Here is a 14,660-nt window from a genome sequence, read left to right as displayed (position 1 = left end):
ACCAAGATGTGTCGTGTATTTTTAGACCAAATCTATGATTGAATACCAAACCTTGTGTGTATCAGTTGTAGGACCACTTTGGACTGAATCTAGTAGGATCAGCCCAGTAGCAATACGATTCGCTAAAGAAATGTTAAGAAGATCAGTAAGGCTACGAGGAGTGGACTCGCCGAGCTGCTCGTTAGGACAAGGAACACCACCCCGTAACACTCGTTAGGGGACCTATCAACGAAAGATCGTTGCAGACGTAGCAAGAGGAGAGAGAAAGAAAAACTTGGTTGTGATTAGAGAAGATGTGTTTGTGTCTTGACCATTCAAACTTAAATTCATTTAATTTTCATACCTAACTTCATTTAATTAAAAAAAAACTTTTTTACCTCTAAAATTCAAAAATTTAAACTATAATTCAACCATTATAAACTAAACTACACTTTCAACATTTCACACACACAAAATATCATTACCTGTCTTACAAATACTCTCAATTTACAAAAAAAATGTCTTCATCTACCTAAAACAAAGCCCTAAGAAAAAACAAAAAAAAATTTGCAATCCTTCCATCACTAAACCTTCCACCTCCAAACACTTAATCACCAAACACTCCATCACTAAACCTTCCATCACCACCATGTTATCGACCGTCATCTGATCAACCAATTCATTCACCCACTAGTTTCTATTATCCTACTATGGCTCCACAAATATTTTCATTCAATTCATACTCTTCTCAACCGTCATTTGAATATCCTATCAAAAGTTCATAAGATTTGTAATGCGAAATTTGGAAAAACTTTTGGAAATGAGACATTTTGTTCCTTCTGAAATCTCTGGTGGATTTGATTACTCTGGATACGGTTTCTAATGCTACTAGATATGTCAAATTGATGCTAACTAAAGTGAATGTTTTTTGTTAGAAAATGTTCATGGATTGTTTAACTACGAAAGAGAATTTGTCCCTAAAAGGTTTGGGCATTCATTCTATTTTATACCCTAATTGTGATGTTGGTATGAAATCCACCGATCATCTTTTTTTCAAGTGTTTGGATGTGAAGATGGTGCTTGCTAAAGTTTTGGTTTGGCGGGTTTACTACCGTATTATTTTGAATCTTATGTTGATTGGGTGTATTTGATTGAAAATCTTAAGACTAAAGAAGTAGGTCATTGAAATTCTTGAAGGGTGTTTTTTGTTACTTGGTGGTATCTTTGGAAGTTTATATATATATATATATATATATATATATATATATATATATATATATATATATATATATATATATATATATATATATATATATATATTTGGTTAAAAAAAATATTACTCTCTCCGTCTCAAAATTATAGTTCATATTTTCTTTTGATTTTGTCCTAAAATAATAGTCCACTTCTAAAAATGAATAACATTTTTACCAAAATATTTACTATTTATTACTTAACAAACTAAGCATTTAATGAAACATTAAATTCCAAATAAGGACAAAACTATCATTTTATTATATTTGTGAACAATAATTTAAGGATGAAGTATTTTTTATTATATCTTTGTTTTGGCATTATTTGTTACAAATACCGGAGGAAAATTAATGAGGGGAACTTAGGTTTTTAGTTTCCTTTTTTATGATTCTTAGATTTCTTTGTATTATTTATTTGTTTATTTATTTATTTTTGTTATAGGTAGTAAATTATAAAACAATTGGTAGATCGTTATTTGTGAGTTCAATCTATGGTTTTGACCTAGAATTTGATCTGTGGGTGAAAATTTCCCCGTTAGCTTTATAATAAATTGCCATTAAAACATCATAGTTGGTGTTGTTCAACAATATTAGGATATTTATTATCAAACTTGAAATGATGATCGGGGCATGGTTTGAGGTGTCTCATGTATGATGGTTTGTGCATATTCATTCATTCCATCTTTTGGTAATATATATAATACGTTATGTTGGTGAGCTTTCCCTAGAAAACGTCTAATAAAACCACGCTCATAGAAACAAGGTAGGATTTAAGTTACATAAATACATAAATAAATTCAAGAAACCAAGTATTTTCACACCATAGACAACGATATTAGAAAGCATCATCCGTGTATGACATTATTAACCAAACTAAACTAATTATAAAGATCATCATCATCAGCACCACCTGCCGCCGCACCAAATGGGTCCGCTCCACCACCCGCAGCCGCAGCACCACCGCTGGCCTCCGCAAACCTAAACTCCGACCCAAACCCTCTCGACTGCTGCAACGTCTGCGCAAACGCCTGATACTTCCTAATATCCCCATCACTCACACTCCTTCGCGCAAACTTCATCGACTCTTCAAAATGAGCCGCCTTTATCTCTGCCACCTCATCCTCCTCCACATCCTCCTCCATCGCCTCCGGATTCTCACTCCTCTTCTTCTCCCTCTCAATATCCTACAAAACCACACATTACATCAAAATCTTAGATAATTATCTAATTACCATTTTACCCCTCTTATCATATCAAAAAACAACAATCCAACTTACTTTTTCAATGTTTTCACGGATGGCGTACTTGCACGCGCGTTGACAGATTTCGGTGATGTCAGCGCCACTGAAGCCTTGGGTGTACTTAGCAAGGGCGTGAAGGTCAACGTCCTTTGCAACGGGCGACTTTCGTAAAGCGGATTTGAAGATGGAATAGCGAGATTCTTCATCAGGGAGAGGAATGTAAATTAACTGATCGAGTCGACCGGGTCTCAAAAGTGCCGGGTCGATTATATCCGGTCGGTTCGTCGCACCGATTATGAAAACCGTCTTTTTCGCCGACATCCCGTCCATTTCGGTTAACAGTTGGTTCAAAACCCGATCTGCTGCACCTCCCGCATCTCCTTGACTACTTCCTCTCTTAAAAAACAATAAACTTGTCAAATACGAAAATGGCAGAAACGTAAATAGTAAGTAATTTGTATCTTGTTATATACCTGGGTGGCGATGGAGTCGAGTTCGTCGAAGAAGAGAACACAAGGGGCGGACCCACGTGCTTTATCGAAGATCTCGCGTACATTCGCTTCACTTTCACCGAACCACATCGTGAGTAGTTCTGGTCCCTTGATGCTGATGAAGTTTGCTTGGCATTCGTTGGCGATAGCTTTCGCGAGTAGTGTTTTCCCACACCCTGGTGGGCCATAGAAGAGGACTCCCTTTGATGGTGACATTCCGAATTTTTCAAATTTCTCCGGGTGTTCAACCGGATATTGAACAGTCTCTTGGAGCTCACGTTTGACATTCTCAAGGCCTCCGATATCTTCCCAACTAACATTAGGCACTTCCACAACAGTCTCACGGAGAGCAGAAGGATTACTAGTCCCAAGTGCAGTTGCAAAGTGCTCATTCGTTACAGCCATGGAGTTCAAAATCTCCGCATCAATCGACTCATCTTCCAAATCAATCACATCCATCTTCTCTCTAATACACTGAAGTGCAGCTTCAGTACACAAAGCCGCCAGGTCAGCACCCACATACCCGTGTGTCTCTTTCGAAATCTTCTCCAAGTCAACATCTTCAGCTAATTTCATGTTCTTGGTATGAATACGAAGAACTTCAAGTCTCCCAATCTCATCAGGGACACCAATGTCAATTTCCCGGTCAAACCTCCCGAATCTTCTCAACGCAGGGTCAATGCTATTAGGACGATTGGTAGCACCCATGACAATAACATGTGCACGCGATTTCAACCCGTCCATTAAAGTCAACAACTGTGACACAATTCTTCTTTCAACTTCACCGTGTGTCTTCTCACGCTTAGGGGCAATTGAGTCAATTTCATCGATGAAGATAATTGATGGAGCGTTCTTTTCAGCTTCTTCAAAAGCTTTCCTCAAATTACTCTCGCTTTCTCCCGCCATTTTCGACATGATTTCGGGTCCGTTGATGCAGAAAAAGAAAGCCCCGGTTTCGTTAGCAACTGCCCGAGCTATTAAAGTCTTCCCGGATCCAGGGGGTCCGTATAGTAAAATACCCTTTGGGGGTTTGACCCCGATTGACTTAAAGAGCTGTGGGTGTCTCAATGGAAGCTCAACTAGCTCACGGATTTGTGCCATTTGTTTGCGGACCCCACCGACATCATCATAACCGATTTCATCTAACCGATCTTCATCTTCTCTTCTTATGGGTTCGCCTTCACAGAAGATTTCTGTATCAGGTGCTACTACACAATACTCTGGTGGATCTGTTTCTATGACCTTGAACTCTACACTTCTCATTCCTCCCCTTACAAGAAAGAAGTCACCTTTTCTCACAGGTCTATATGCCTCCATGAAGTAAGCTGCAAATAGTGTAGAATATTATAATATATAATGTGAGTTGAATACATTGAATGGATTATGTCGTAAAGACTAAAGAAAGTTAATATGATTTTGTATGGAGAAACTTACGTTTTAGATAAGCATCGAAGAGATTTCCTGTTACGCCTTCGATTGTGTCATCAATTGGAAGAATGTGAACACGTTTCCCATATTTGACATCAGCACATTGGTGAACTGAGACTACATCACCAAGTCTGACTCTGAGATTTGCTCTGACTACCTTATTCATCCTGATCTTTGGTTCTTCACAAGTGTCATCAGCAAGAGCTATACAGATTGTGTCTTTCCTTTTCTTTCCCTGTAGATGGAAAGAGATAACTTAAGAATCTTGATATATCTAGCATACTAGTTTAATTATGTACAAAACTAGAATTATAAAGCAAACAATAGCAAGAACATGTTTCAAAATCATATACACAAGATACTCATCTTTATGTGTATCAATGATTCAAAATAGACCACTGACGATATAGAAGCATCAGTCAGCATGGAAAAAACAACAAGCAAAAGCAACTTAATCAAGCACTAGCAGTAATCAAATCGATATTCACAGTAATAAAGCGATCTAGTTTCACGAATCCAGAGAGATTTTACAAGGTTTGAAGTAACAATGGATGTTTAAACAACGGAATCAAGTAAATTTGGCATAGAATACTATGATCGTATGATTAGATCGTGAAATCTCCTTGAAATTTAATTATAAGTTCGCAGACGGAAAACCTTCATTGACAGACTATATGCAGAGTTAAATAACAGTCTAAAACCCTAACCTAGCACAAAACTTAGATCAATTACGATACATTAGGCAAAACAACGATAACCAGAAGTACGAAATAAACTACCTTGATCAAGATGGTGTCGCCTCTGAATAACTGAAGCTTTTCCATGGTCTCGGGATGTAAGGCAACAACAGAATTATCATCGTTGATTGCTTCATCGACAACGAGTCTGTTAGCAGCCTTCTTCCGCTCCAGAATCGCCGTACTGAAGTCCCGCTTTGTCCCCTTACTACACACAATCACAATGAATGTTAAGTCAGAACTTGAGATCAATATCAAAATCGACATCAAGAGTCGGAAACAGCCATACTCTGGAACTCATATAGCATTATTGCCAGCATTAAATTAGAGATTTATAGAAAACTGTGACTTACGCATCGGATGATTCTGCTTGATTACTCATGTTGTTGAAGAAGATTGGTTGATTGTAAATTCCGATTGACAGAATTGTGAATTTTTGGGATGTGTGAGGGTTTGGGTAGGGGGTACTTGTGCCTATATGATGAATTTGTGAAAGCGCAGGACTCCTTTCTTGTTAAGAAAGAAATGTTTTTTTTTTATTTATTTAATAACAATTTATAATTTTATTTTATTTTTATTAATTTATAATTTATAATTTGTAATTTTATTAACCGTATAAAAGGATGATTATGAGTCATGATACTTTTTACCATTTAAATTTAAAACTTTTCTTGCATTATCAACGTTATGATATTATGGTAATTTAAATGTTTCGATAGAATTATAACATTTAGCAAATCAAGAATGTTGGGTAGCAAAATATAAAATCCAAAAATTAGAATCTCTAGAATGTTATATCTAGAATGTGCGATTTGCACCGCCTCTCTAGCCTTGTTTTGTTTGGTTGCAGGGATGAGAATAATATACAGATTAAATGGATAGTTAGATTTGAGGGATTGATATCGTCACCTCTCTCTCGTCAAAACACTCTTACCCATTTCTACACCACCCCTTAAGAGTTCTTAAGGGACTCGTTAGTGATGGATTGCTAAAGACGTAAAAGATTGACTATGATTGGTTGTGGTGTTTTTCTTTTTTCAATTTTTTTGTTTCAAAACAAAACATATTAAACTCTTCTCACTACCATTTCATACATTTTTCAACCTAAATACCTTGAGTTTACATGGCAATATAAAAACCTATGTGACAATGAAAAAATCTTATATGACAAAATACGAGTGTTATCAATCCCACTAGCCTTAATGTTATATAGATATAAAAATATTTTAGGATTGTTTGGCATTATTGAACAATTAAGTGGTATGAATCATTAAAAGATCCGAATGATTTACTGTTGTTTGGTAAGTTAATCTTGATGTATAAAAACATTTTGCCCTTCTAACTATTATTATTATAATTTGTGAATTACAAAAAATATAAAAAGTTTATACCTAAACCTTAAGGGCCTTGTAAAGATGTATATAAAGTCAAGGATTGTCTCTTTAAAAGGGTCATTACGAATAGACAAAAGACTTTCATATATATATATATATATATATATATATATATATATATATATATATATATATATATATATATATATATATATATATATATATATATATATATATATATAATTACTTTTTTTACCTACTTTATTTTAAGATCGGCTAAATGCAAGAAAGGTATAGCTCCATGCTTTGATTTTAGTTTTAGTCTCTTTGAGTCAACTTCAATTTTAGTTTTAGTTTTAGTTTTAGTTTTGATCTGAAGGAATCCTTCAAACAGGTTTATGTTTTTTCTCATTTTTTGACTAGATTTCTTTTACAGTAGATGCATGCATTAACTTACTCATCTTTCAACTAAGAATTACAATAAGGAATGTATAAAAACGATATTGAAACCATAAGGGCCACAAGCTTAAACCCAAACGATATTGGAGGCCAGCAGGGGGATGGTGCCGGTGCCTGAGAAGAGGGAGAAAAAAAAAAAAAAAAAAAAAAAAAAAAGAGGCGGACATGCTTTTTTGTCAGGGAAGGGTATCGATTACAATTCTTTTTATTCAGACTCCTCTTCATCTCTTAATGATTCATATTATTTTTTGCCAAAATAAGTTTCAACCAAACATTCCGAAGCTAAATGATTTAGAGCCAACCTCATAATGTAATCATTCGGAGACAAAACAAACAACCCATAAGTCCCTCCCATGTTCTTGGATCAAATATATCAACATGATTAATATTGACATTAACATCATCAATTTGATCTCCATCAACACCCACATTATCGACATTAATATCATTATTGTTTTAATTATGAGAAGAAACTTGTGGTTGTCTTGTATAAACTATACATAGTCCACTTTGAGACTTTCATAATTATATATCTCTTCTTTTTTATAGGGAGAATTTCATATATGCCCTAAATAAAGAGCAAGATATCATATTTACCCTGTCTAATCTCAAAATACCATATATATACCATAAATAAACAACCAAAATATCATATTTGCCCAAAATCGTTTTTAATCATTATCAAAACAAAATTGAACAATATATGTAAGAAGAGTTGAAGAACATCTATGCCGGTAGGAAGAAATTAAATAACGACCACCTAAGTATGAACTATGTTGAGATGAAGGTATAATCCAAGATCAGTTTATTAATTACTTGATAAATACTAAATCAAAAGAGGAGAATACTTAATTAGAGGGATTAACATCTTCAATGGTGTTAAAGATGATGTCATATTTGATTCTTTTCACTTTCCATAAACAAACACCTCGTAGGTGGAACATATGTTTCAATGAGAAAATCAAGGAGTTTGGTTTCTTAAGGAATGAAGATGAATATGTTAGATCTGGTAGACGAGTATTTTTCTTTCTTGTCTCATGTTTCGATGTCGTTCTTGTTATAGGAAACAATATCCCAACACTGAATAGTGTAAAAGCTTGGCTTGGGAATAATTTCGCTACGAAGGACTTAGGAGAAGCTACTTACATACTTGGTATCAAGATCTATAGGGATGGATCTAGGCGACTGGTATGACTTTTCCAAAATACATACTTAGATAAAATCCTGAAGAAATTCAAGATGGAAGACTCTAAGAAAGGATTTGTACCTGTACAACGTGACGTGGTATTGAGTAAAACTCAATGTCCCAGTACCAGTGAATAACTGGACATAATTAGTCGAGTCTCATATGTTTCAGATATAGGATCGATCATGTACTTCATGATATGTACAAGGCCAAATGTCTTATACTCTATTAGTATAACAAGTCGTTATCAAGTCAATCCTACTGAAAGTCATTAGATCACAATAAAAAACATTCAGAAGTACCTTAGGAAGACTAAATATATGCTCTCAGTCTATGGTGGTAAAGAAGAGCTAAGTGTTAAAGGATATGTGGATACAAGTTTCCAAACTAACAAAGATAACTTTCAATCTCAGTCGGGTTTTGTATTCATGTTAAATGGAGGAGGGGTAACTTGATGGAGTTATAAGCAAGTGACTATAACGAACTCAAAAACAGAGTCAGAGTATATTACGGCCAATCAAGAGGCCAAGGAGGCAATGTGGCTAAAGAATTTTATCAACGATTTGGGAATTGTTCCAAGCATAGCTGAATCGTTTGGGATCTTCTATGATAACGAGAGTGTGGTCGCTTTAGCTAAAGAACCTCGAGATCTCAAGCGCACAAGACATATACTCAAAAAGTTCCACTATATAAGGAAGCTAGTTGAATATGGAGACCTTATTGTGAGTGATGTTTCATCAAAAGATAATCCTACAGATGTCAAAAAACCATTGTCACAAATCAAGCATGATGCTCATACTAGATCTATTATGTAATGCTTGCGTTTCTCGCTAGGCATTAATAAGATGTGTAATTGACTTTGGTCAACAATTGTAATCATTTGACGAATAAATAAAAGGAAATTGATTAAATCTATGTGATTTTTGTGCTTATATTATGTGTATATAATATTAGGAGATAACTTAATAAAAATGGCTACAAGAAATATTAAAATAAAATATTAACTAAGATAAATAGCCTTGGTGAAAGTTGAATTAGTCGTAATGAGGATTCCAGGGATATAAGGAAGGCAAAAATCTGACTTCGTATGAAGAAGTTATGATCGTTTGAACTTTCATGTTCAATGGTGAATCAGAGATAGATTGCTTATTAGCCTAAGTGATCAAAATGAAAGTCGTAGTAATCGTAAAACCATGAGCGTGCATATAGAGAATGTTCAAATCTGACATCATATGAGGAGGTTATGATTGTTTGAAGTTTCAGCGCAACAGTGCAGACACATAAATCGAATTTTAGATCGGTTAATTGTTAGCAAACACAATATAAATGAGAGTTGAAGATCTCGTAAATAGGATTTCGTCAATTTAAAGACAACCAAGAGTGAACATCGCATGAAAAATATATGAATTTTAAACGAAGTTTAGCAATCTAAGCCTTCTAAAATAATAAATAACAAATAAAGTAAGAGTTAGCAGACTGCGTCTAACTAAAAGTTTTAGATCTCGTCAATAGCTACGCGTGGATATAAAGAACATCAAAAAGCAGACTTTGTATGAAGAAGTTACAAATGTTTGAAGTTTTCCCGAGTGCGCCACGTGCAAAAAGGCACGACATGCAAGCTTCTAGAAGGGCCATGATGCTCCAATGAAAACCCAACACATGTCACACACTAGGAAGGTCGACAAAGTCAGGTCATGACATGCCTCCATAATTTTCAGCCTATAACGTCGTTTGCTGTCCATTCTCTTCTCTTCTCCACTCCATTCCATACTTCTCTCTCGAAATTCTATGCAATTGGCTAAGAAATTTCAAAGTGTTCATTCAGTAATGGTTTTCATTATATATATATATATATATATATATATATATATATATATATATATATATATATATATATATATATAACCATAATTAACCAATGAACCAAGGAACTAATCTTTTTTTCAACTTTTAGAACTTATTTTTTATCAAAAAAAAAAACTAAAAATACTGAAATTCATAACTTTTTATCCTTTTTCCAATGATATAAAATTCGAATTTTTTTGTTTTTTTTACGTCAAATTCACAATGTGAATCTTCGAAAATTCACAACGTGAATCCGGATTCACACGTTGAATCCGAAAAATATTTTTCACATTCACAATGTTAATATATGAATTTAGATATTTTTAGATTTTTTTCTTCGATAAAGAATAAGCTCTAGAAATTGAAAGAAAAAAAAAGATTTGGTTCCTTGAAGAACCCATAATTATGGTTCTCTATTGAACTTTTCCATATATATATATATATATATATATATATATATATATATATATATATATATATAATATTGTATTTAGTAAGAAAGCAATGTAGCATGTTTTATCCACTAAGGCTGTGTTTGGCGCGCCACAGCTAGCTTATAAGCTAGCTTTTTGAAAAACTACTTAGACTAGCTTTTTAAGAGCTTTTTTAAAAATTTTCAAATACACCCCTTAATTAATTATAGAAACACATATTCTTACATGTCCTTTTATGTAATTTTATATATTTCTGTTAGCTTTTCAGCTAGTTTTACCAAACGTTATTTTTTATCAGCTAGCTTTTCAGCTATCAGCTAGCTTTTTATTTAACAACTAGCTTTTCAACCATCAGCTAGCTTTTCAGCTAACAGCTAACTTTTCAGCTAGTCCGCCAAACATAGCCTAAGTTTAATCCACAACGTTTGATTTGCTTGAACTTATGGAGCAAAAAAGAAAATGCAACATTTTGGATTCATAATCTAATTAATTGTAGTACCTAATATAACTTATGTATTCAGTTTTTGCATGTTTTGAAAGAATTAGTGGATATGGAACCGTTTTGAACTTAATATATGTTATGACTTGAAGACAATATGTGAAAAGTTTTATCTCTAAAATAAATGAATATATCCAAAAAAAAAAATTACTAAAAAACATGATTAAAGTTCAAAGACATTAACTCGGTTCGGTTCTCTATTTCACATTTAGTTCTAAAACCCGAAATACCCGGTTTTGGTTCCCTCTTTCAAATCCAGTTCTAAAACCCAAGATACCCAGAACCATTGGACTCATACCCGGAACCCGTATAAGACAAATATTTAGATCCAAAATCCATACTGGTTTAACATATTCCACCTATATTGGTTCCGGTCCAGTTTTCCGATTTATATCTCATCCCTATTCTAAAGTATATAGCAATTTTTTTTGTTATATATAACTGTATTCACAAATTTTATGATAAGTTATTTCGTTTAATTTTCTTTTTATTTTAGTAAATAAACTATATATATATATATATATATATATATATATATATATATATATATATATATATATATATATATATATATATATATATATATGAGCGTTTTTGGTAAGGTTTGGTTGATTATTATGGGCATCTTTGAGGGTGCGTGAGGTGGTTGAGAGCTCGGGGCGCATGTCGTGGAGGAGACCCAATTTTACATATGATTATGTTCACAGTCTAGCAATCGACAATTCAGTAATCAAAAAGATAAAAGTCCACGTATTTTCCAATTCCAATAGCTAACGCTACAATTAAAAATTACAACACTCACATTTTGAAAAATTTGGGCTTAAAGTTAAAAATTGCGTTTAGGCTAATGTGAATTTAAAGTAAACAAGAGCGTACGTTTTGTTCCAATTTCAAACTTTCAAATTTGTATCAACTACAAAGCTCAAATGACATTTTTTTTGTTTCTTAGTTGTTTTCTTATTCCACTAGACTCCACATTTCGTTTATATTGCACTCTCGCTCTACTTTTTTATTGTTATCTGAAATTAAACAACTAAGTATTTTACTATTCCTAATTTATAAATCTGATAGCATCTCATTTTATATTCTAATTGTTATCATCGATTAACCAATGTAACACATTAAAAAACATATTCTAAATAACTAAATAATGCTATGAGAGTCTCGCGATTCATTTCACTATTGTATTTTCGTTTTTTCTATTGTCTTTATAACATTTGTCAAGTTATCATCTTATGAACAAATTTTGCTTTTATATATATATATATATATATATATATATATATATATATATATATATATATATATATATATATACATATATATATATATATATATATATAGGGCTTTATTTTTATTTTTCGCAATGGTCCCTCAAAATCAACGCGACGTCCGTGTTGATTATTTGTTAAATACATAGATTTATTTCAAACAAACATGTTTTTGCATTATAGCTAACTTGTAAACTGTAACGCCCCGTTTACTTAAAAAAAATTAATTAATTAGTAAATGTGAGTCTCGGACTAATTTGTGAAGAATTTTAGAAGTCGGGGGTTAAAAGAGTGAGTTCGGGATTAAATTGAAAAGATTTGAGGGCTGAAGGGTTTATTGGTAATTTAGGGAGTTATTATGAAAGAAATTTATGGGATCAAGGCTTAAAATGTAAGTTTTGGAGTTAGTTTGTAAAGATTTATGAAGGCAGGGTTAAAAGTGTAAATTATGAACTTATTATGAAAGAAAAGAAGGAAGGAGGGATCAATTATGTTAATATGGGAATGTGTTTTAAGGCATCGGGTATATAAGGGATATGTGAACCCTAACCCTAGAAAAGGGTTTCAGCCGCCATGTATGAAGTCGCCCCCTAGTCCAATGTTCCGATCAGTTGAGTAGCCATCGTCCGCCGCTGCTACACCACCGATGAGCGCCATAACAGCACTGTCGGAGACGTCATGAGCATCACGCATAATCGCTGAGGATCGGTCTTTGGAGCAGCGTTTGTCATCTGTTGGGCGTGAATGAACGAGAACGGCCGGTAAGACCCAACCGTCACTCACCTCCTTTCCCTTTCGTTCTTACTGTGAACACGAAGCTAGAATTGTTGTTGCTATCGGGTGACCCTCGGGTGTCGTTTTCTTGTTCCAGCACCATTGCCGCCGTTCTTCTCTTCTCTTTTCGTTCCTTTCACTGCCATGGGGTTGTTTTTGCTCCGGTAATGATCGCCACCCCCGAAAGGACAGTCGTGCCTACGTGGATTATCACCTGTCGTGTTGAACCGAGAGGTGCTGTGAGGTTGTTGCTGGCCGGGATTCGAAGAAAAGAACCACCATGGCCTCCTGACATGGTGGCCGCTGCTACTGCCGCCTTCCGGTGATGTCGTTGCCGTCGTGAGCCACCAAGCTGGTGGCTGGGGTGAACCTTGCAAATTAAAAGCTTGTATGTATGGGTTTATTTCAATGGAGAGGTGTGTGGGGGTTTATTTGGCCGGAAAAGCCATCACCACCACCGTAAGGTGGTGGCTGCCACCCTCTACCACCGCCGTCCTCCACTAGGGTAGTTGTGTGTGTGTGTGTTAGTTAGTTAGTGTGTGTGTTTATTTCTGGATTAAAAGCATTGTAATTGTAATTAGTGAAAGATTAATGAAATGAATCAAAACCACCACCCTAAGGTGGTGGCCGCCGCCGTGTGCCGCCATCAACCACCACTACCCGAGGTGGTAGTGGGTGGTGCCCCGCTAGCAAACCCTAATGGGCTTAGAGATTGGTTTTGGGCCTATTGGTCCATGTTTGGGTGGAAAACCCTAATTATGAGTATTGGGCCTTAGACTAATTGGGCCACTTGTGGGCCATTGGGATTGAATTGTGAATTAAGCCCAAATTATTCCATGCCATTTATCTAGTAGAGTAAAGAACTTAATGGACTAAGTCCTTAATGAGCTTATTGAGAAAATATTAATAATTGGGAATTTATCAGGACACACGAGAATTATTTAATAAGTGAAATATTAAATAATAATCATTGGCAGAAATTAACCTAAGCAATAATGGACTTAATGGATTAAGTCCTTAGTGGATTAAGCCCTTAATGGGTTAAGTGTATCATTTGATGTGAAACCCTAATTTCACTTGGGCTTTGTGTTGGGCCATCCGAGAATAATCAAATGGACTAGAGTAATTAGTTGGGCTTTAGGGTGAGGCCCATATGAAGGATTGGGCCCAATTTGGAAAATTGGGCCATAGATGAGCCATAGTTGGGGGCCTATATAGTTGTATGATATTGGGCCCTAGAGTGATACATGTTGGACTGGACTGATCAATTGGGCCTTAAGGGAAGTCCATGTAGAGGTTTGGGCCCAATTTGGAAAATTGGGCCATACGTTGGGCTTTGATCCCTAGTTGACTTTGGGCCTATGGATTGGGCCTTGGGCTTGGGTAAGCCAAGCTAGGGGTAATGTAGTAATTATCCAAAGCATGTATTTTTAGTTATGTGTTAGTACCCAATTATTAATTGGGTGTTATTTTGGTGTGGACAGTTCGGGAATCTGTCATCTAGCAGTTGGGGTCGAGTCTGCGGGACTTCAGCAGTGTGGGGTTGTGTCTACGGGACTTCAGCAGTGTGAGGTGAGTTTCCTTCCAGTAGGAACGGGTCTAAGGCCCCAATGCCGGCCCGTTCAGTTAGCCGTAGTTTCTGGACTTCGGTCCAATGCAGTAGTTAGTATGTTTGACGCCTCCGTGGCTCAGGCAGGATTTATGTGTTTATGCTAATTGATATGTTATGCTA

The 14,660-nt window shown here is 35.0% G+C and overlaps 1 protein-coding gene across 1 annotated transcript; it reads right to left on the bottom strand.

The window, feature by feature from the left end:
• Positions 1-1,979: 1,979 nt before the first annotated feature.
• Positions 1,980-5,640, bottom strand: LOC111893029 (cell division control protein 48 homolog D). Its single transcript, XM_023889103.3, has 6 exons — positions 5,480-5,640; positions 5,169-5,334; positions 4,396-4,624; positions 2,944-4,286; positions 2,507-2,866; positions 1,980-2,413 (listed from the first exon to the last, which is right to left on the bottom strand). Exons 1-6 carry the CDS (start codon positions 5,506-5,508, stop codon positions 2,108-2,110), a joined length of 2,433 nt encoding a protein of 810 aa, XP_023744871.1. The 5' UTR covers positions 5,509-5,640; the 3' UTR covers positions 1,980-2,107.
• Between the last annotated feature and the right edge of the window lie 9,020 nt (positions 5,641-14,660).

This window comes from Lactuca sativa, chromosome 1 (genome assembly GCF_002870075.4).
Source record: "Lactuca sativa cultivar Salinas chromosome 1, Lsat_Salinas_v11, whole genome shotgun sequence".
Lineage (NCBI taxonomy): Eukaryota > Viridiplantae > Streptophyta > Magnoliopsida > Asterales > Asteraceae > Lactuca > Lactuca sativa.
Note: the sequence above shows the minus strand (reverse complement) of the source record. Positions and strands in the feature narration are given on the sequence as shown.

What these genes read in the sequence shown, in the direction of transcription:
- LOC111893029 (XM_023889103.3), bottom strand. Translation starts at nt 5,508, where the DNA reads ATGAGTAATCAAGCAGAATCATCCGATGC. An exon ending in CAAGCAGAATCATCCGATGC is followed by an intron (nt 5,335 to 5,479) that starts GTAAGTCACAGT and finishes GATTGTGTGTAG; the next exon opens with TAAGGGGACAAAGCGGGACT. An exon ending in TCGACTCCATCGCCACCCAG is followed by an intron (nt 2,867 to 2,943) that starts GTATATAACAAG and finishes TTGTTTTTTAAG; the next exon opens with AGAGGAAGTAGTCAAGGAGA.